Source organism: Sinocyclocheilus grahami, unplaced genomic scaffold (genome assembly GCF_001515645.1).
Source record: "Sinocyclocheilus grahami isolate Dianchi unplaced genomic scaffold, SAMN03320097.WGS_v1.1 scaffold232.1, whole genome shotgun sequence".
Taxonomy (NCBI): domain Eukaryota; kingdom Metazoa; phylum Chordata; class Actinopteri; order Cypriniformes; family Cyprinidae; genus Sinocyclocheilus; species Sinocyclocheilus grahami.
This window is the reverse complement of record NW_015505411.1, coordinates 784,220-807,894: the sequence shown is the minus strand read 5'-3', so window position 1 is coordinate 807,894 and position 23,675 is coordinate 784,220. Positions and strand designations below refer to the sequence as shown.

Sequence of the window (23,675 nt, the reverse complement as noted above, 5' to 3'; positions counted from 1 at the left end):
ACCTCACATTACGCTATGGAGGCTCGCTTTTATTTATTTATTTGATTCCTCAGTGTTTGCTAAACGTTCTGTAATTTATTAGTCGGTATATAATACAGCATGTGGTGTCTACGGTCCTGTCAAAATAAAAGACATGACACGCAAGTACTGTCACCGTTAGTTTTACTTTTCTCTGTGTTTTCATTTTTGAAAAACTTGTTATCTTTGCTGTTTACCTCACATTACGCTATGGAGGCTCTCTTTTATTTATTTATTTGATTCCTCAGTGTTTGCTAAACGTTCTGTAATTTATTAGTCGGTATATAATACAGCATGTGGGGTCTCTCATCTTATAAGTTTTTGTTAATAAACGTTTTGTAAGCTAGTTTGTCATTGTATCTTACTGATTTATTGTTGTTGTGCTTTTTTTTTTTTAAGAATTACAATGAATCCATCTTTTGTTGTAGTCTTTAAAAAATGAAATGTGTAGCTGTAGGCCTATGCAAACAAAACAGTGACAACAAGATCGCGAATTTGAAAGTGAAAACATCCGAAGCCCGCGGCTTAACACAGCAAAAGAGAAACTTCCGTTCACAAAATTCAAATCACAAAATTGGTGGCTGACTAAATACTTTTTTGCCCCACTGCATGTATGTATGTATGTATGTATGTATGTATGTATGTATGTATGTATGTATGTATGTATGTATGTATGTATGTATGTATGTATGTATGTATGTATGTATGTATGTATGTATGTATGTATGTATGTATGTATGTATGTATGTATGTATGTATGTATGTATGCATGTGTATGTATATATATATATATATATATATATATATATATAAAAACTATGATAAAATTTCCTCAGCATGCATTGAATAATCCCATGTTGTAGCGCAAAAATTAAATAAAAAATAAATAAATATTGCGACCAAATCATGTGCTCGTGCGACCAGCTGAGAAAGTTAGTTGCAAAAGAGCAACCAGTGGGAAGAATGAGTCTGGAGCCCTGCCCTGGATGATTAGTTCTGGTTAACCAACTGATTTAATTATAAAAATATGATTGATTCAGGTGATTGCTTCCATGTCAGTGTCTGGAGAAATGATTCATAGACTGTCTGACTACATGGTAATCTGGCAAACATTGAGACAGCTACAGGACGGATGGATGAACCTCTAAGACACACAGACTGAAACAACCCATTGTCATATTTTTGAATAAGAAATTCTGTGTAATCTGCAACAAAAACAACAACAATCTGTATTTCAGCAAAAGTATAAATAGAAAAGTTGCACTACTTTTCATAAGTTTGGGGTCAGTAAGTTTTTTTTTTTTTAAGAAATACTTTTATTCAGCAAGGATGCATTAAATTGATCAAAAGCGACACTAAAGAAATTTACAATCTTACAAAAGATTGGTTTCAAATTAATGCTGTTTTTTTAACTTTCTATTAATCAAAATAGTCCTGAATTGATCATGGTTTTAACAAAAATATTAAGCATCACAACATTGATAATAATAAGAAATGTTTCTTGAGCACCAAATCAGCCTATTAGAATGATTTCTGAAGAATCATGTGACACTGAAGACTGGAGTAATGGCTGAAAATTCTGATTTGATCACAGGAATAAATTACACTTTATATATATATATTGCCTATTTATTTGTCAGTCTATCCAAATGAGACTCACCATTTCAAACTTTCATTCTTTAAATGCACATTAACATCTGAATTATAACCACACCCAAACCCTGTTGACTCAGTGACTTCAGCTTTCTTTTATAGTTCCACTTCACCATGATCCAAATACACCCTATATATACACAGTCATGCCAACCATTCAAACAGCAACAGATCTTGTCCTTTTAAACTGCAATTTACAGTCCAGCCCTACAATACTTCAGAGTTTTGAGTTCTTATATTGCAACAAGACTCATGTGTCAGCAAAAAAAAAAAAAAAGTATCTCTGCCAGTTGTGGTATTGGACTAGTATCTCTTTCCCTGCAGAGCTCATATACACACACACACAAACACACACCCCCTTCGAAACAGTATATTCATCAAACAGCATACAGACTGAGAGCAGGAGATTGCATCTGATCCTTCCATTATATCTGAACGTAATAGCATTGCTGTCACTCACAAAACCGAACCGGACACACAATCTCTCGCCACTAATGTCCATGAAATCATCTGAATTCTTGGCATGTTACAGTGAACAAAACTTTCAGAAATCTCCTACAGTAATTTTGGCCCTTAGCTTTCTAGAGGTCAACAGAGTACATAAAGTTGACGGCATATTCTACACACAAAACATCTGTAAATGCAAGTTTTCGAGCCCTTTCTCAGATTACATTTGTATTGGTTGAGCGTGTTCCTGCTTTAGGAGCAGTTTGACCAAATATGTTCTCACAACGCGGCTCCTACCCAAGCCAAGCAACTCTACACGCTCTATACTCCCTACCAGACCTAGAGGAAATGTCCAACTTTCCATAAAGACATCAGGCCAAAATAAAAAAGGCTTTTTCTTTTCCAGCTCCCACACTCTCACTTTCATGCTTTCCTTCTCTATTTTTCTATTCTCTAATTTCACCTTTTTGCAGTCTCCAAGTCTCAGACTTTGTCTCTCTCCTTTGGTCTGTCACCTCTCTATCCTTTCTACTCTGTCTCCATCCCTCCTATCCACCCACAGTCTGCTCTTTGACCTGAAAAGTACAAAACTGGAAAGCACTTTCTCAAATTGGCAAGCTCTAATCTGATTGGCTGACATGCACATTTTCTTCTCAGTGCGTCTGAAAACAAAGTCATGTTTACAAGATATTGAGTTGATACAATGAATACTTTTGAGGAAATAATCACTGGATTGGCCAAAATTTGCAAGATTATTGCTTTAATGACTAAAACCATTTCATTTTAAATGCTACAAGGAAATGTATGCATCACAGTGATTACTTTTAACATTGTTATTCAATTATTAGTATTTTTAAAGCTTAACTTCAAGTGTTTTTAGATGACAGCAGAGTAATATACAGTATTCACTACCGTTTAAAGGGATAGTTCACCCAAAAATGAAATTCTGTCATTAATTACTCACCCTCATGTCGTACCACACGGATACGTTGTTTTCGTTCAAATCAAAGCACAAACAACATAGAAAACGTATCCGTGTTGTGCGGCTGACACAGAACAACATACGCTGTTTGCGTTCAGTGGATACTCCCCAAAATGGTGCTAGGGTGACGTGGAGGAGACGAATTGTTGAATAACATAGTTTTTTTTCTTTTGGCAACAAAAAGTATTCTCGTAGCTTCGTAATATTATGGTTGAACCCCTGATGTCACATGGATTATTTTACCGATCTCCTTGCTACGTTTCTGGACATTGATTATGGTAGTACCCTTGCTGTCTATGGGAGGGTCAGAGAGCTGTCAGATTGCATAAAAAATATCTTCATTTGTGTTCCGAAGATGAACGTTTGGAACGACATGAGGGTGAGTAATTAATGACAGAATTTTCATTTTTGGGTGAATTAACCCTTTAAAGGTTTGGGGTCAGTAAGTTGTTTTTACCAAGGCTGAATTTATCTGATCAAAAATACAGTAAAAACTGTAAAATTGTGAAATATTATTACAATTTGAAATAACTTGCCTATTTGGATATATTTATTCTTTTTTCTTAATATTTTTGTATAAACTTAATATTTTTAATAAAAGTGATACTTTTTTTCAGGATTCTCTGAAGAATAGAAAAATCAATAGAACAGCATTTATTTAAATATATTCAGTGACTTCAGCTTTCTTTTATAGTTCCACTTCACCATGATCCAAATACACCCTATATATACACAGTCATGCCAACCATTCAAACAGCAACAGATCTTGTCCTTTTAAACTGCAATTTACAGTCCAGCCCTACAATACTTCAGAGTTTTGAGTTCTTATATTGCAACAAGACTCATGTGTCAGCAAAAAAAAAAAAAGTATCTCTGTCAGTTGTGGTATTGGACTAGTATCTCTTTCCCAGCAGAGCTCATATACACACACACACACAAACACACACCCCCTTCGAAACAGTATATTCATCAAACAGCATACAGACTGAGAGCAGGAGATTGCATCTGATCCTTCCATTATATCTGAACGTAATAGCATTGCTGTCACTCACAAAACCGAACCGGACACACAATCTCTCGCCACTAATGTCCATAAAATCATCTGAATTCTTGGCATGTTATAGTGAACAAAACTTTCAGAAATCTCCTACAGTAATTTTGGCCCTTAGCTTTCTAGAGGTCAACAGAGTACATAAAGTTGACGGCATATTCTACACACAAAACATCTGTAAATGCAAGTTTTCGAGCCCTTTCTCAGATTACATTGGTATTGGTTGAGCGTGTTCCTGCTTTAGGAGCAGTTTGACCAAATATGTTCTCACAACGCGACTCCTACCCAAGCCAAGCAACTCTACACGCTCTATACTCCCTACCAGACCTAGAGGAAATGTCCAACTTTCCATAAAGACATCAGGCCAAAATAAAAAAGGCTTTTTCTTTTCCAGCTCCCACACTCTCACTTTCATGATGAGTTTTTTGCCCATTTAGTCAGAGGTGTTTGAAAGACTTTGAAAAGCACGAATGAAACCTTCAGTCATGGCAGTTACAGGAAAAGTTAAAGCACTTCATTTTCAGACCCATTCACTGTTGTTTTGTTCTCTTCCACTCCATTTATCCTTAGTCGCAAAGTCTTGACCTGCACAGTCCATTATTCTCTTTTGCTTTCACCATCTCTCGCTCAGACCCTCCCCCATCGGTTTCTCTCTAATTGCATGCACAGCACATAAAACAGAACCAGACTGTTTTCTTTTCACATAGTATGTCTCATTGCATCCCTCTTGCTCACTCTCTCTTTCTCACAAAGTGTGTATATGTCTGGAATCTGGATTGTAGGAATGTGAGCTGAAGCCATTCCTCTCCGGATTGGCCGAAAAGACATCACCATCAAATGGGATTACCATTAGGGAAAGTGAGAGAGAGAAACGGGAGGGGTACAAGCAGAAGAGAAATAAGCCCTAAACAAGGCAAACGGAGCGACGAAGAGAGGTCGAGTCCAAACCAGTCTCTGCTGGCAATAAAACAGTTAGTACAATGGCCTTTATGAACCTAAACTCCACTAAGCAAACCATCAATTAATGGTGTTACTGCTGCCTTGAGTGAAGTACCAAACCATACACTCATTAGTGCTAAACATGCAACCGTTTAAACTTTGGAACACAAGTGCAAAAGACAAAGCCACTAACATAACATCTTTTCCAGATATTTTGGAGGCTTTGAGTTTGAATAACCTACTTTTCTTGCCAAAATCCTGTGCAAAACTGTGCTAACTAACACTATTTTAACTGAGCAGAGGATTTCTGATTTGTTTTCTGTTCCCCTTTTAATTTATTCAATTCTTGTAACTCGAATTCTTTCTTTTTGTCTTCAAGTATATCACTTTACTATCAGATATCCTCTATTTTCTTTTATTCTCATATACTGTATACACATCACATCAGTAGATTATTGTTCTCTCTCTCTCTCTCTTTATTCTCTTCTGTAGTTGTCAACTTTTTTCCCAATTAAATTCGGTTGCATGTAAATCATTCTGCCCTAAATATTAAAAAGGTCAAAAAAATCAGCACAATAAAAAGGTAATGCACAAAACACTAAACACACACACACACACAAAAAAACATAACTAACGATTAAGTGTTAAATGGTTAGCCTACATTTCCTCTCACATATATCAGATCTGCATCAATGGACATAAATAAGTTACGTATAATATACTTATTACTTATTATATAAAATGACCTACATTCATCCATGAAAGTTACTCTAAATATAGAAGAAAATGTTTGTACCTTGTTAGAGTTATTCCCGTCGCAAGTAGGTAATTCCTTACAGGTGTGTGTGTGTGTGTGTGTGTGTGTGAGTATATGAGATTAAATTCGGTTGCATGTAAATCATTCTGCCCTAAATATTAAAAAGGTCAAAAAAATCAGCACAATAAAAAGGTAATGCACAAAACACTAAACACACACACACACAAAAAAACATAACTAACGATTAAGTGTTAAATGGTTAGCCTACATTTCCTCTCACATATATCAGATCTGCATCAATGAACATAAATAAGTTACGTATAATATACTTATTACTTATTATATAAAATGACCTACATTCATCCATGAAAGTTACTCTAAATATAGAAGAAAATGTTTGTACCTTGTTAGAGTTATTCCCGTCGCAAGTAGGTAATTCCTTACAGGTGTGTGTGTGTGTGTGTGTGTGTGTGTGTATATGAGGACTGCGGCGCTCGCTCAGCTGCTCTCGTCTTTATATTGAACGCGCAGACACGCGCTGAGTGACGCGGCGTGCCGCTGTAGCGCTCTGCTCTGACGACTGACTGCAGTCTGCGAGCTAGACTGACACAATAAAAGTCCTACAACTCAAGAACTTCCACAATAAAAGCACCCATGCTCAACTTTATTTAAGCTCAGCCATAAAACGTAAAAAAAAAAAAAAAAAAAATTATAATGTGTATAATATTATTTATATATATATATATATATGATTTGAGCTAGGACATGTTTTACAGTTCTTTAACGTTAGACAACCCAACTAAATGATGGGGAGTTTCAGTGTTGAGATATGTTAATCAAAAATGCAAACAAATAATTCATATTTTGGAAAATACCAACAAATAAAATCGAAAACAAATGTAAACTAAAATAAAATGTTGTGGATGTAATAGGCTACAAAATGGAGACTGTTATTTTGTCATTTAAGGGCGTATTCACACTAGGCACGGTTGTCTTGTAATTACTGTTCATCAATAAGGTGAGAACCATATCCGTTATAAATCTAAATATACTCAAATTAATTGACAAGTGTACTGTCCAAGCGGGGGCGTAGCTACGTGGTGGCCATGGGTGGCAGTGCCACCCCTGATTGAAGCTTGGCCACCCCTGTTGCCCAAACATTTTGACCGCATTATTAATAGCTGACTTTTCTCCGTTCAAATAACTGACACTGGCAAATGCCACGTACACACTCCAACTGAACTAAATGGTCACTTCACCTCTTACTAATGGAACAAATAATCCCCAAAATGCATAGCCTACAAGTGGTCATGGCCCATGGGCATGGCAACACTGAAAATGCGCGCTTGGCGAAGCAGTTTTACAAGCATTAACAAATAGCTAAACACAGCAAACGCGAGCTCAACGATCAAACAAGTTCATCAAGCGCATGTCTACATAGAAAAACAATGGAAAAGTAGCGCAATATAATGGGGAAAAAAACCTTAAGGTTTAGCGCAACAAAATAAATATTGCATGGTTATACACGCTCTCCCTCACAGTATATTATTCAAATATACACATATCCTGTGATAGCACAAATAAATGCGCAGCCATCTGCATTCGTACTCTGTAGTAGGCAGCAGAAAATATAAATGAACAAGCTGTTGTGCTTAATAACTTTTGAGACTGTTACACATGAAAACACGCAACACACGGTAGACAGGCGTTTGTGCAGCAGAGCGGCTCTCTCTCGCACTGTATGATGTGACAGACAGACAACACTGTCAAAAATAAGTGTAATTTTAACTGTACAATTTTGTAAAAACGCTACGGAAGAAAATTTGTAATAGGTTAACAGTAAGTTCCAGTACTATATACAGGGAAAAACTGTAAAATATCTAACCATGTAATTTTACAGTAAAATGCTGTTAATTTGACAGTTTTTAGAAGTAAAAATAACAAATCAATGTATAATTTACAGTCAAAAAACTGTAAACTGATATTCCCAGAATTCCCTGCATGACACTCCACATTAGAAAGTATTTTGTTTAAATAATCATGTTTTTTTCATAGGTTTTGTTATTAGTTATGTATATTTGGGCTTTATGTTACATCTTCTGTTGTTTAATGAAAGTTTAATGCATTATTTAAGTATCATGTGTGTTACCATGATGGTGTTTTGTGTTTGCATAAATGACTCTGTGCACCTTCTATATATTAGTATATTCTTCTGCTTGTGGCGAAGCTACTTGTGATGAGCTTTGATTCTTCATGTGGCTTTTTTCTTTTTCCACCTGCATTATTATGGTGGTTGTCAGTATGTTAAACGTACAAAACAGATTTGAATAGCAGTGTGCATTGTTGAATTTACTGGTTTATATATATATATATATATATATATATATATATATATATATATATTTCTTTTTACACTAAAAGCCCAATACTGTACAGTACATATTCAGATGTGACTCATTTCAAAGCACATGGATAAATGTACACACTTTTTTTATATATGAACATACACTATAGGACTGAAAATTATTTAAAAGTATAGAAAGTGATAGTTCACCCAAAAAAAACACAAAAAAAACATTGTCACCCTAGTGCCATTTTGGAGAGAATCCGCTGGACGTAAACAGTGTATGTTGTTCTGTGTCAGTCACACCACACGGCTGACACAGAACAACATACGCTGTTTGCGTTCAGTGGATACTCTCCAAAATGGCACCAGGGAGATGCGAAGGAGACGAATTGTTGAAAAAAGTCGTTTTTTTTTTTCTTTCTTTTGCGCACAAAAAGTATTCTCGTAGCTTCGTAATATTACGGTTGAACCCCTGATGTCACATGACTTATTTTACAGATCTCCTTGCTACGTTTCTGGACATTGATCGTGGTAGTACCCTTGCTGTCTATGGGAGTGTCAGAGAGCTGTCAGATTCCATCAAAAATATCTTCATTTGTGTTCCGAAGAGGAACGGAGGTCTTACGGGTTTGGAACGACATAAGGGTGAGTAATTCATGACAGAATTTTCCGTTTTTGGTGAACTATCCCTTTAAGCTCTTGACCAGACCATCGGTTAAGACTCTAATTTTCCATCCTGTCAACACACAAGTGCATCACTCTCTCATTACAATATCACCTTATTCTCGAACAGTCATAGTTAATCCAAAAATGAAAATAGAAAAAAATGATTCGTCCATACACAAATTCAATGAGGTCTAATGTTGTTTTGGACCACAGTGACTTTCAAAAAAATAAAACATCTTTTGTGTTCTGCAAAAAGTCAGTCATACAGTTTTGGAATGACATGAGAGTGAGTACATGGATTTTCTTTTTTTGGGTGAACTATTCCTAACTAAAACTATTCTGTTTTACATCAAACATCTATAAATATAGTCTTTTTATCTATGAATGTGAACTCCCTATTTCCAAACCAGCATCTGAACAACTCATAATTTCTAAATGACTAGTTTTTCTACTCTTAAACCACTTTTGCTTCTCTCTTTCTCCAGTCTTCCAGTAAAATATATATATTTTTTATTGAGATGGCCTGTTCTGGACTCTCTCTTCCATATTTGGAAAGCTGCTCTATTCCCAGTGGGTCACTTTAACACCACTAGCCAATACAGCACAGAGCCTCCGATCCCCCAGCCAATCCCGCATCCCCCCGTCTCCTTATAAGGACTGCACATAGTCAATAGTGTTTGTCTTTGCTCTGGACTTCTTGGCCACACTATGCTGCTCAATCATTCTAAAGTAAACTGGCTGAATTGGTCAAAAACAAAGCTAATGTTTTTACTCTACAAGTTAACTATGATAAATTTGTTAGCCTTTTTTCATGCTGGGGTTATTAAAATGTGCATTTTATATTATAACCACATATAAGCATCAGCAATACTTTCAGACCAGAAATTAACACTTGTTTTGAAAGGATGTATTAAAATGATCTAAAGTGACACTAAAGAAGTTTATACTGTTACAAAATATTTATATTTCAAATAAATGTTGTTCTTTTGAACTTTTCATCAAAGTATACTGAAAAAGGAAAAAAAAATCAGTGACACGGTTTCCATAAAAATATTAAGCAGTACAACTGTTTTCAACATTGATAACAATAAGAAATGTTTCTTGAGCAGCAAATCAGCATATTAGAATGATTTCTGAAGGATCACGTGACCCTGAAGACTGGAGTAATGATGCAGAAAATTCAGCTTTGCTGAATCATCACAAGAATAATAGATACTTTAAACATATTTAATCAAATTAAGTAATAAATTAATAATATTTCAAAATATTACAGTTTTTACTGTACTTTTGATCAAATAAATACAGCCTTGATAAGCATAAGAGGCTTCTTCCTAAAACATAAAAAAATCGTACAACCTCAAACTTTTGAATGGTATTGTACCTACTTTCAGGCTACTTCCTAATTACCTACCTTGCCAATTAGCAATTATATACAGTATTTTTATGAGTCTCAATTGTATCATATATATAAATAAACACAAAATAAAAGTCACAGTCCACAGTGGAAACTCTGGGTTAATTTATAAAAATGAGGCTCACAAGTCCAAGAAAAACCTATTTGTGCATTTTATCTGCAGAGGTGCAAGAATGACAGGAAAACGTTTGGGGAGCTGTGTTGCTCAACAAAATCGTCCGCAATAAACCATTTTTTGTAGCGTTTAAATTGAATTTTCTTGTATAAAGCGTCACTGTATGCTTGTTTTCTTTTGGATGTGTTTCTAAACCACACGTAACGCCTGTGCAAGAAAATTATTGTTAATACACCATTTGGGTTTTTACAAGCAACACCTCATAAACAAACCAGCTTTGAGAAACAGGCTGAGTCACATGCCAGAAATGCAACTGGCTGACCAGCGCTCAGCAGATTTAACCGTAATGCTGGGCATAACAGCATGCTTTTAGCAGTACACCGTGACCTCAGTGCTAAAGCTTTATCTGTGTTCACTACCATGGTGATTTAAATTGAAAAACTGACTGGAGAACCTGACTGAAATGGTGAAATACTACCACTGAGCTACTGCCACTGACTGGGAAATGGAGTTAGGTTTTTCAGGCTATTTGACCTCCTTCACTGGAACTAAATTGATCAGAATAAAACAGACGTACTACCACAATAACCACATCAGCACTGTAAAATCAAGCATGACATCTGAAACTAAAAACCCCATTCATTTGAGAGAAAGCTGGTGTGGTTGTGGTCAAGAATAAGAGAGCTCACTGAAATGTGACCAGATTGTTTGAGAACAACCCTTAGTTTGCTGCAGTTGTCTCTAGTGTCCATGACAACAACCCTACTGCGGCTCATGGAGGTTTGTGGCAGGCGGTGCAGTATGGCAGCAATGCAGTCGGCATGAAGATAGCAATACAAGCACTTCAGCGAGGATTAAAGACTTCCTTTCTCATCTGTTATCCTCTCGGTCTCACTCTTTATCTCTGTCTGTCTTTCTCTCAACTACTTTTACCACCACGGTGATCCACTAATCCAGAATAAACAAAAATCCTCACTGTTATGGTATGTAATCGTTTAAATATAAACACATAATGAATAAGGAGGTAAATTATTGCTTCATTTACTTCAAAGAGGCTTCCTAGGAGACATTTTGCGTCTGTCTGGCTCACAGACATCTGATGAAGTAGGGTGTGGATTTCTGGCTCATCAGGTCATGACCCCTGAGCCAATATAGTGCATTTATACATCACATGCAGGCTGGTCATTTTGTCACAGGAAGTGAAGGATTATTGTCTCACTGGCTGACTCTGGTGTGGCTCTGACAGGAGACAACACATTTTACTTCCTGGAAGAATGTAAAAGGATCTGCTCTAGCCCTCATCTCACCCTTCATACGTCACTAAAACATTGATACAAAAAATAAATTTAGCAAAAAATGATTCAATGTCACAGATGTCTGATCTCAAATCTCATAAGAATAACATGACGTAAGAGTAATACTTCTTACATTTCTCAAATCTCAAAACAACTCCATAATTGAAGCAAAAGAGTTATTGTTTATAGTGATTGTGTATAGCAAAATCATTATGCTGATTTAAACTGCAAATATGTGCCTTTGAATATTTTTGAAAATATTTGAATTGAGTGGATTTTGAATGCAATTTCCACCAAAAATAATAATAAGTATAAAGTATTGTATATAAAACTGTATTGCATGGTGATCACCGGCTATTAAATTCAGGGGTAATTTTATCAAATGAATAACTAATCAATCAATTAGTAAAAAAAAAACAATATATATATATATATATATATAATATTTGATAAAAAAATATTTGTTTTATATACAATTCAAAAGTTTAGGGTGGGTGAGATTTTTTATTTATAAAAAATACCGTAAAAACAGCAATTTTGTGAAATATTATTGCAATTAAAAACATATTCAAATAGAAAACAGTTATTTTAAAATGTAATTTAATAATTTATTCTTGTGATGGCAAAGGTGAATTTTCAGAAGCCATTACTCCATGATCCTTCAGAAATATGCGGATTTGTTGCTCCAATAACATTTTTCATTATACCTATCAAAACTATATTAACTATATTATTTTATATAATAATTTATTTTCAGGATTCTTTGATGAATAGAAAGTTCAAAAGAACAGCTTTTGTTTGGAAAAAAACTTTAAACAATGTAAAAGTGTCATTTTAAATCAATTTAACGTGTCCTTGCTGAATAAAAGCATTCATTTTTTGGATTAAACAAAAAATAAAAGAAAGCTTTTGAATGGTAGAGTATATATAATATATAAAGTTGGGAGTCCCCTTGCACACTAACAAACTTTTTTTCTTCGGTCATGTCTTATCTCGCCTAGTGGTATATAGTCTTCGCCAACTGGCATCAGAACACTAGGTGCTTGCTTACTTCTCAAAAATCTTCAGATCAAATAACCACTATGCTGATGCCAAGAATAGAATCCAAAACCAAACAGACAGTACATTTACAAAAACATATCCCGTGTTCTCATGAAGGAAGAATTAACATTAATTTGATACACTGAAAAAAAAAAGGCTACAAACACAAGATTTTCAGAAGGCTCTCGCACAAACCTCCCGAACAACAATATTATAATCCAGCTTTAATTCAAAGGGGCTTTGTGAAATGTCTCACTATGTTGGCACACACATTCATCAACCTGTACAGCTGATATCAGACACCACCTGCTGCGTATCTTTAATTCATCTGTAGGATATCAGACCGAATCAGACAATCTAAGATTTGGTCAAAACATGGTTGAAACGAGGAGTCCAAATTCCACAGAGGCCCAAGACAACAGGATGTCATAAATCAGCCCCTAGCCAGTCTGAAGCAAGCCTAACCGACTCTTTCACAGAACAGCTTTCAACATTAAAACAAAAGAACACTTATTGACAATTCCAAGGAGATTGTCAATTTTGGGGGCAAGTTATCAAGAATAATGGTCAAAAGAGATGCATAGCGTGACCATCACATGGAAACATGTGATAGTGATCACAAGCTCTTCGGATTGACTTTCCCCCCCACTTAGGAGACAGAACAGACTGAAATTCTTTACAGACATTTTAACCTCTCCGGTCTTCACAGAACCCATCCTTACGTCCACAGAATGCCAAAGAAACTGCATTTCCATGTAAATATGCATCTAAATGACACTAAAAGGACCTGAGCAAGACAAGGAAGGAAACCCCGCACACAGGAAAACAAGTACCTCCAGATCCTAGCTGAACTGGTGCATTTAATATAAATTTTAACCTCATTGAGGAACTCAATGCGAGGGTTAATTAAGTGATTGATGGTTGTTCAGATCTATGCAATTGCACATATTGCTGTAAACTTGGGATTTAAGCTAATTATTTCCTCACTTTCTCTCTTTCTGCAACTTGTGTGTGAATGCGTGTGTTAGATTAGTTTATATGTCTTAGATTTATCCAATAAAGCCTTATTTATATTGAAAAGAGAAGTATCTCGTGTTTTGTGCTCACAAGTTAATGTCTTAAACTGCCGACCTTGTTACTGTGCTGATTAATAGTGTTTTCACTATATTTTGGATATAAATATCCATTGCAGAATTGATGTCATACGGCTTGTTCACTGAATCGCTGTCCGTCTCAGTGAACAGCCGTAAAACAGTGATTCTGTCCAAATGCCCTTACATATTATTGGTGGAGTTCCCTTTAAAATCTTAAATGATTCCCTTTGGGCTAAATTGACCTGTTTCCCTTACACATCATACACACAAAAATACATACTGAAAATGTACATTTGTGACAGCACGTTTACCCTAGAGCATAATGCAGACAGTCTTCTCGCTTTCTGTCTCTGTGTTTCTTTACAAGCTCCAGGTGTTATCATTTCAGTGTGGTATGGACTTTACACACTGTGAAGCATGTTCACATAAAACCCCTGTGATTTCAGCCCACCAAGCTCATAAATCAGAGGTGCACACTCTTACACAGATGCTCCTCTGAAAACAAAATCTTGGCTGTAACAGGGATTTAGTTTTTCAGATAAATGTCACAAATTGAGTAATGTGCCGTCATTATGAGCTTAATTTTTATATGCCATACTTGCCTCAGAATTGACCCACAAAGCCTTTCCTCTGAGTTGACTGCAGGTGGATGCCCACTAAACACCCTGCTCGTTCACACCTCTGTTTCTGTCTATATCTCTTTCCCTTCCTGTGCTGAAGGACATTGGGCCCTGTCTATATCACAAGGGCTCTCCTGCTGTCAAACTAATTCTGCCAAAACACACTGCGCAGTTTCCTGTATGGCGTGTATCGCTGCAGGGTGTAGCATCATAGGCAGGGAGAGCGAACAAGGGATCAAGTGTGAAGAGATTTGAACATGTTAATCAAACTGAGCAGTGCAAAGGCGTTAAACGATGACGGATGTTCACTCAACACTTGGTTAGGAACAATGAACAAGCACATCTAATGCCTCACCAACATAAATAAATTCAAATAATTTGTATGAACGTAAGCAGAGTTGGTATCTTTCTGTGAGTCTTGCATTTAGTTTGGCTTGGTGTCTTAAAACTGTTAAATTTAGGTCAAAGTTCACTTTTAAGTAGGAGATCTCTTCAAAAATTTAAATTCTGTCATCATATACTAATTGTTCCAAAATCTGTTTGAATTTATTTCTTCTGTGGAACAAAAAATGATCTTTTTTTTCTATGCAATTACAACAAATGTGGACTGGAGCTTTCCGGTTTCAAAAACATTGAACTTGTGGGATATATTATAAATCTTCAAAAATCAATACAATACAATAACTTTATATGATGATCAGACTGAATTTAAATCATTATGCACTGATTCACAACAATCCATACCAAACTGTATCTGTCTGTATCTTTCATTGAAGGAAAAACAAACAGACTCAAAAGAATAATTTGTTCATCACACAAAATTATAATATGACTTCAGAAGATCCATAATAGTGGACAAGTCATATGGACCACACTTTCATGATGACTTTTTTGTCAGTTTGGAGCTTGACCCCAGTCCTCATACATTTTCATTAGATGGAAAAGAGTGAACAGAATATGTTTTTAAAAAATTACCTTTTGTGTTGGACAGAAGAAATTAAGTTTGGTTTGGAATGACATAAGGGTGAAGGACCTATGACAAACTGTTCATTTTTGGGTAAACTGCTCAAGATGGACTAGATATATGAAGGGAGAAATGGCTGAGAAAAGAATAACATATTTACAAGCAAGCAATTGCTCCAAATGAAAGCCTTTTAGTAGGCAGCACCAGATTGATTTTATTTTATATGACATGCATCATATCAAAGCAATGCTGTTGTGCCAGAAAAAGCCAAAGGCCCATCGCTGAAACATGAAGCATGAGACCAGGTGAAGTTTATCACCCTTTTACTAGTTTACTCAAAGAACATGACCGGAGCTGCAAACTCATACTTTCCACTCGTCTTCTAATTGCTTTACGGTAATTCCGCAAACAGCATAATCACAGATGTAATTGACAAATCACCCTAATGCTGAAAAAAAGTTGAACTAAAGGAGAATTCAGATCACAGGGGACCTGTAAAAGTTAAATGTCAGCAGCTACAACGTGACCTTAAAATCCCACTTCATCATTTTATTCAAAGCACTGATGTGAACAGCAAGTTATGGGAATATCCAAAGGAAATCAGCTGGAATGTTTAAACGGGATTGGAGGGTCAGAAAGCAGGGTTCAGGTCTGGTTGTACCTGGAGGATGCAGAGAAACGATAACCTGCCACACAGCATGCAGAAATGACCATTGGGTAATTGTACAATTATAAAATTCCTGTTTTTACAACCAAATGACAAGGTGAAGTGACTACTGCTGGTAGAAAGCAGTGGGGTGGGGTGTTTTTTTTATGAGGGAGGAGGGTCTCACTACCTGCTCCCTGTTGTGTTGTTTCTAGCAGATGATTTGTGACGTTACAGTGGAAAATCTTTTGGGGAAGCAGCTTTTTATGGCAATAACTTGCAGAAGCTCAAGCAAAGACAGAGTTTTACAAAACGGCATGCCATTTAAACCTTAGCTTGGACCTCATCCATGACAAGAAACTATTTTCCTTTCATAGCTATCACATGCCTGTCAAACCCACGCACATATGCGTTATTCACACTCAGGTCGCATCAACCTATTCTTTGTTTTACCTTTCATTTGAGAGGTCGTCTGCTTGCTCATTTGATCTGGAATCACAGAATAAATGGGGAAATGTATGGAGGAAAGTCACAAATAAAACCACAAGGACTAAATGTTGCCCTATATTCCCGGTACAGCATGTACACAATGCCATTCCTTTCCATTTAAATGATTTATTGTGTTTACACTAACAAGAATGCACGCAATTGACTTTTTATTTTCTCTTTCTTCCCAACATCCACCCACTAAACAAACACACACACACACACACACACACACACACATGCTACTTTTCCAGGGTTGTAAAGGAGGAAAGGCACCTGAATCAAATGGAAATCAGTCAATAACCACAGAGACAAACAGCTCGAATAGTCTTTTCAAACAAATAAGTAGGCCTGTGTAAAGGTATGTGACCACAAGAGCCTAATGTCACATTCACACACACAAACTTTAATGCCACACATAATCCAGACAAGATTACAGAGCTAAACTACATTTATATATGAGACTGGCTCTGCCTAGAGTCAACAAAGAGTCCCTTCCTCTGAGACACTTTTGCTTTTATGTTGCTGCAATTCACGTTTACGAATCTGCAATTTCACCCTTTGATCACAGCCAGAATAAAAGCTCATGTAACAATTCTCGTTTACTTTGCTGTAAGCAAAAACCATTGATTAAAATGTTAAATGCTATGTTGCTTTGGGTGCAACGTCATCCATTCTGACCTCATTGCTAAACAGTGACCAATAATATTTTTGTAAAATCTCTTTTATTTCTTTAGAATATATGACCACTATGTTGTAATTATCTTTACTCTGTAAACAGACTAATCAAAAATAACAAAAAAATGGACTGGTTTAGTGAGTTGTAAACTCAATCGCAGCTCTGATCAATTCACTAAGTGAGTTTGATTCAAACCACTAATGCCAGGTACACACTGCATGTTTTTTTAAAGTCGTCAGATTGCTGTTCTTCTCACTACATGACTGTCTGGGATACCATTTAGTTGCTGTTGTGTGCATACTACACGACGAATCAGAGACGAGGGTCACACATTACACTACTTTTCAATAGGAAGAATCGCCAACAAACTACGTTTCACAACTAAACATACGCGAGAAGTAATAAAGGAAATTATGTAAGATGCCGTGTGAGAGAGGAGTGCTTGGCCAGAATGAATTTCTTCTAGTTAAAAATTGTAGCCCGCAAGAAGCTTGTGATACAAATTGTCTGTACGCTGATTTGCAGTGTACAAGAAAAAAAAAAGAAGAATATGAAGGAGAGGATGGTTGCTTTTTAGAAGCTATGCTTGCTGATGTTTTATTTTATGTCTTTGACTCCTCCCCCGAACTTTCCCTTGCCCTGTACCTTGCTCTCTCATTGGCTGTAGGTTGTTGCCCATGTAATTTCCAGTCAAAACACATTTCACACTGCAGGACTCACAGACAGGTCCAGATATTTAGCATGCTTTTCCAACCTTTTCTTAGCATGCTAAATATCTCATGGCCATTGGAGATGAATCGGTGCTTCTCTCAGATCACATCTTTGATAATACACACTATGCAATTGTCACTCAAGTGAACGAGCACCGATTTTGCCTCCTATTTCAAGCATTTGTTGGTGAGTGAAAATTGGGGCTAAAATCATGCAGTCTGTACCTGGCATAAGTGGACATTTACACAGAACGCATGGTGTGTGCCTGAGTTTGTGATTGTTTTGTGAAAATTTTGCACTGATAAGTTTGCAGATCGAAAGCACACTTTAACAAGATTCTGACAAACTCGTGTATGGATCTTTTCCTGACTAGCTTAGACAAATCAAAAAATTGTAATTGTTGCAAATGTTTTTTGTCGATTGTAGTCGCAGTCTTGAGCTCTTAGAACCAGTACGTCTTGGAGAGTCAGTGGAACTAATCGCAGGCATGTAGGTACTGGCTTGCTCTGCATGTTAATGTTGTGCCCTTGGGCAGTGTCCTAATCCTTATCTTGACCCTAAACTTAGGGATGCTGTCTTTAAAACCTGGAACAGTTCTAGCTACAGTCAAATTGCACCTACTAAGTAATCTACAGCCAGCTACCTTCAGGCATTGAACAGTACACCTAAATCCACAGTCAGATCAGTGATGACACAAAACATATCACTACAACAGATGATAAATGATAGTGTAGTATCAGATACATCCAACTCAAAAGCAAATGCTCCCTCTGAAATCCAGCTGGAGTCATAGCACAACTGCTAACACAAATACAAACACACATACCACATGCATCACCCAGTGATTTATGGCACGCAGCAATGCCCGGCCTCTGACATGGTGATAAAGGAACGGAATGCATTTGTTCTCTAAGTGAGGCTTTCCCATTAAACCCCCTACTGACATACGCAGGCAGCTGGGGGTAGTTCATTACCACAGAAACACTTAGATTGATCAGAGTCTGCGTTTATTTGACTTACAGTATGTTTATTGGTTCGATGCTGGTAGGGTATAATAAAAAATATTAGATGGTCATTATACTATCCCATGAGGCCGCAGAACAGGAGTCATCAAATTTGTAAATGGCAGAGAACAGCAACACATCTAAAGTCATTGGTCACATAACAATGGCATTATGGTGGATCGTATTCATACTAAACACCTACATACTTACAGACACTCTGCACAGTACACCACCATTTGAAAAGTTTGGGTTCAGTAAGATTTTTTATGTTTTTTTAAAGAAGTCTCTAATGCTCACCAAGGCTGCATTTATTTGATCTAAAATACAGTAAAACACTAATATTGTGAAATATTATTACAATTTAAAATTAGTTTATATTTTAATATATTTTAAAATCTAATTTATTTCTGTGGTGGTAAAGCTGAATTTTCAACAGTCTTACTCCAGTCTTCAGTGTCACATGATCCTTCAGAAATCACTCTAATATGCTGAATCAGTTGTACTGCTTACTATTTTTGTGGAAACTGTGATACATTTTTTTTCTGGATTATTTGACGAATAATTCAAAGTTCAAAAGAATAGCATTTATTTGAAATATAAATGTTTCGTAACATTATAAATGTCTTTACTGTCACTTTTGATCAATTCACTGTGTCCTTATTGAATAAATATTAATTTCTTTAAAAAAATCTAAATATCTTGACCCCAACATTTTGAAAGGAAGTGTACTTTTATTTAATTGAATGCAATACAAACTCTGAAAGTCAGTTCCTAGAGGAAGCTTTTTTTCACCCATTAGGCAACAGCAGGTGGTGTTAGTGGGAGGGACATTTTCATTCTAGAGTGCATTTGATTGGATAAAAATCTGTCTAGTGCAGGATGAGTCATCAGCATTTTGGTCCATTTTCCTTGAAAAACACTGTAAATTTGAAATGCATTTATCTGCAAAATGTGAATGCTTGCACTAACATATGGCTGGATTCAAAACTAAAAGCTACAAAACTCTTGATTTAATGGCTTCATAAATACAATGTTGGATGATGTACAGGATTCAGCTGCAGTACTCACAGTTTAGGTTTGGGTTTGGTGGGGAGAGGTGGAGCTTTAACAGCTGAAGGTGATGGAGGCGGAGCCGCTGTTACCTTCACACTTGAAGGTGATGGTAGACTCTCATCTGGTGGCTTGTTTAAGACCTGACCATTTTGTAGAGGTCTGTCAGATAGACTTTCCTGAGGCTCTTTATCGGTGGAGACCTGAACAGGCAGCGCAGTGACCCTGGGCCAGATGTCCAGCTCATTGATCTGGAAGGCCTCGGCACTTGGCGGGGTTTTGGGTGGGACTTCCAACAAACTAATCTCAGTCGGCGGAGGAGGTGGAGGCGGGAACAATTGGTTGTCCTCAAACACACTATCATCCCCGGATACACCGTTGCCGGGCAACTCTTCAACAACTAGAAATCCAAGATAACAGAAGACAGTACAGATCATTATAGGGTGAGAACAAATTTCAGACAAAGTGGGTGATGAAATCCAGATGATCCACGTCACAATGCACTTCAGTGGAATAAAGGAGGAAATATGGGGTTTATGAGTAACTGAGGAAATCACTTCATAGTTTTGTCATTGTAGAACAATCAGTTTTTACAATGCTTTAACAACCATTGCAAAATGCCGAAACACACCTAAAGTGGAAGAAAATTTATCATAACTACCCATAATCCTGGATAAACTGTTAATCCACAGCTAAAACATAATCCAAATCTTTATCATGAAATCTGGCTGAGATTGTCTCAGATTTACTTAAATGGCTCTGTAGTAAACTTGAGGCTTAAAGACTCCTGGAAATATAAGTACACCCACTCCATCATCCAGTATAAACATTCATCCCTCTCCTCTCTTTGCCATGTGACACATACAGCTATCAGCTCATACTGTATCCTCTCTCCTCACCCACACTCCAACTCTGGAGTGTTGTGGACAGGATGTGGCTGGTTAGCCTCATGCAATTGACATGTTTTCAAGATGTACCACAGTGGGCCTCATAAAATGTCATCAAAAGATCACAGATGGAGTTGCTATGCCTTTTTTGGAAAGGGTATTTTAGCTACTGCTTTGTAAATAAATGAAATCATTACGACTCATGTGTTACATCACTTATATTTACTACTTAATATGAGAGCATGCTGTAAAGTTGAAACCATCAACCGACTGTTTACTGTGCTTAATTTTGTTTATTTATCCCTAGGCCTTTTTTCAACTAATGTCATATTACACTCAAAAGAATACTGGACTCGGGGCATAAACAGGAGCCATTCCTTTTGTGTAAAGAGCATTATGTAAACATCACTACATTTTGTTTAAATCATTTATGATTTATAAATTTACCATATAAGTATTATAAAAGTGTTCCATATCACTCTTACGCAGAAAAAAATCAAGTCATACAAAGTGATGTGTAAAGAGCTTTATGTAAACATCACTACATTTTGTTTAAATCATTTATGATTTATGCTTGAAAAAGAAAACAAACTTAATACAAGATCTATTCTCTGATAGCAAGTCTTTATTTTAAAAATATTAAGAATTTGGTAAAATAATATATATACACTACTGTTCAACAGTTTGGGGTTAGCTAGATCATTTATACAATTATTCAGTTAGGATTCATTAAACTGATTTCTGTTCTTTTGAACTTTCTATTTATCAAAGAATCCTGTAAAACAAGTATAGCATTTTCCAATAAATGATTAAGCTGCACACATTTTTTTGCTAAATTACTAATAAGAAATTTCTTGATATTCAAATCAGCATATTAGAATGATTTCTGAAGATTCATGAGACACCGAAGACTGAAAATTCAGCTTTGCCATCACGAGAATAAAATTATTGATTGATTGACTGACTGATTAATTGATTGTTATAATATTTACCAGTATTGCTGTTTTTACTGTATGTTTTCTAAATGCAGCCTTGATGAACATGAGACTTTCAAAAACATTTAAAAGATCTCTCTGACCCCAAAGATTTGATTAAGATAGATGCTTGTTATCTATTACACGGTTTGATCATTGGTTTTTCACCACGAATATGTTTCTTTAAATTTGAACCTCGTGCACCAATATATCACCAGGCTACTTTAATATTTACATTACCATGAACTTTGATCTCAGATATAGTTATTGTAGATACAGTGTAAACGCACCTGGGGTGACAGTGAGTTGTGCAGTGCTATTAACTGCGCCATATTGGTTGGTTGCAGTGCAGCGGAACAGACCTCCGTCTTCAGGGAACGCCTCTGCAATCACCAATGTACAGATTTCCTCTGCAAGACCAATCACAGGAGCCGTCAATTACTGAGTCATCAACATCACAAGCAAAACCAGATTAGAAACGGATTTAATCAATTACACGGGGACACACACACACACATATGCTTGAATCATTCAAATTAATTCGCTATACAAGCTACTGTAACTGGCCAGTTTTTCAACATAATCTACTGCCGTTATGGAGCATCCAACAATGCTTTCTCCAGAGACCCGAGAATCAAACTTCCTGTAATGAGGAAGGGATGTAGAAAGGTGACAGACAGGTGTGGTGAATCTAGACAGGTAATTGATGGTTACAGAGGTGATTCAATAGCAGAGAGAAATCTACTGCCACAAACAGAGGCTGTGTCTCATTGCTTTTCCATGTTTCCTACGAGGTGATTCAGTAAATTGTGAACACCAATTTCATCACTAGCAAGGGCCTTAAGCCCTAAACACTGAGACAGTGAGAACTTGTTTACCTGTGACACCATTACAAATTACAAGGCTCATATTAAAATGTAGGTGGTATTTGTCAACAAATATACTGTATACTGTATTACTCAATCCTTCATTTGTTTACCATGCATTATTTGTTGTCACTGTTAAAATGAACAAAACCAGTATGAAATGTGCTTTCACTCACATTTAAAAGTATATGAATTGAGTGACTGGCCGATACTCACTGATTTTCATGGTGCAATCTGTGAATTTCTATGAACAAATTTGATTTTGAATGAGACAGACCTAGAAATGAATGACTCCCTTGACCGTATATGTCCTACTGAACTATTGAGCAGATTGAGAAACACCCAAAGATAGAGGTGAGAGTTACCACCCTAAGAGCAAGAAGATGAGCCATATGCATGTACAGATATGTGAAAGTATGTGACTCATAAGCGGTGTTGACATGCGTTTGTACAGTTCATTTGTTCTGTTAATCAGAGATTTTCGAGTCATATCTAGTCTGTACTGCATATTGCGTAGTATTGATGTCACAAATGTTGGGATTACAGAGAATTATTATCTTGATAAATCCTTATGTACACATGTATTTGGAGGAAAGTGTTTTTTATGAATAAGAGGAGTGGAAACAGGGGAAAGTGGAAGCAGGAGTAAAACACTCACCAGGTTCTGCTGCGGATCTTGGCTCTGATGAAATAGGGATATGGGAATTAAGAGAGAAACACAAACACCATAACAAATCACTCGTTACCAGTCAACCAATAAACCAAACATAGTTTCTCAAATAGTTTGAATAGTTACTCAAAAAAGGAAAATTCTGTCAACATTTATTCATTTTTTTTCCAAAACTGGATGACATAATTTTCTCCCTGGAGCACAAAAGGAGAATTTGAAAGAATATGCTGGTCACTCTGAGGTTTTCAAGTGTGACTCTTGCGCAGAAAAAAAAATCAAGGCATACAAGGTGAGTAAAT

At 36.4% G+C, this 23,675-nt stretch overlaps 1 protein-coding gene across 1 annotated transcript in view; it reads right to left on the bottom strand.

Annotated features, from left to right (window-relative positions):
* Positions 1–23,675, bottom strand: part of palld (palladin, cytoskeletal associated protein) — an 89,847-nt gene that overhangs the window by 19,888 nt on the left and 46,284 nt on the right. Inside the window, exons 8-11 of the mRNA XM_016288540.1 lie at positions 23,365–23,388; positions 22,131–22,250; positions 19,998–20,379; positions 16,503–16,538 (exon numbers count right to left, since the gene is read on the bottom strand). Of these exons, the coding sequence (XP_016144026.1) occupies positions 16,503–16,538; positions 19,998–20,379; positions 22,131–22,250; positions 23,365–23,388 (562 nt within the window). The remainder of the gene's footprint in view (positions 1–16,502; positions 16,539–19,997; positions 20,380–22,130; positions 22,251–23,364; positions 23,389–23,675) is intronic.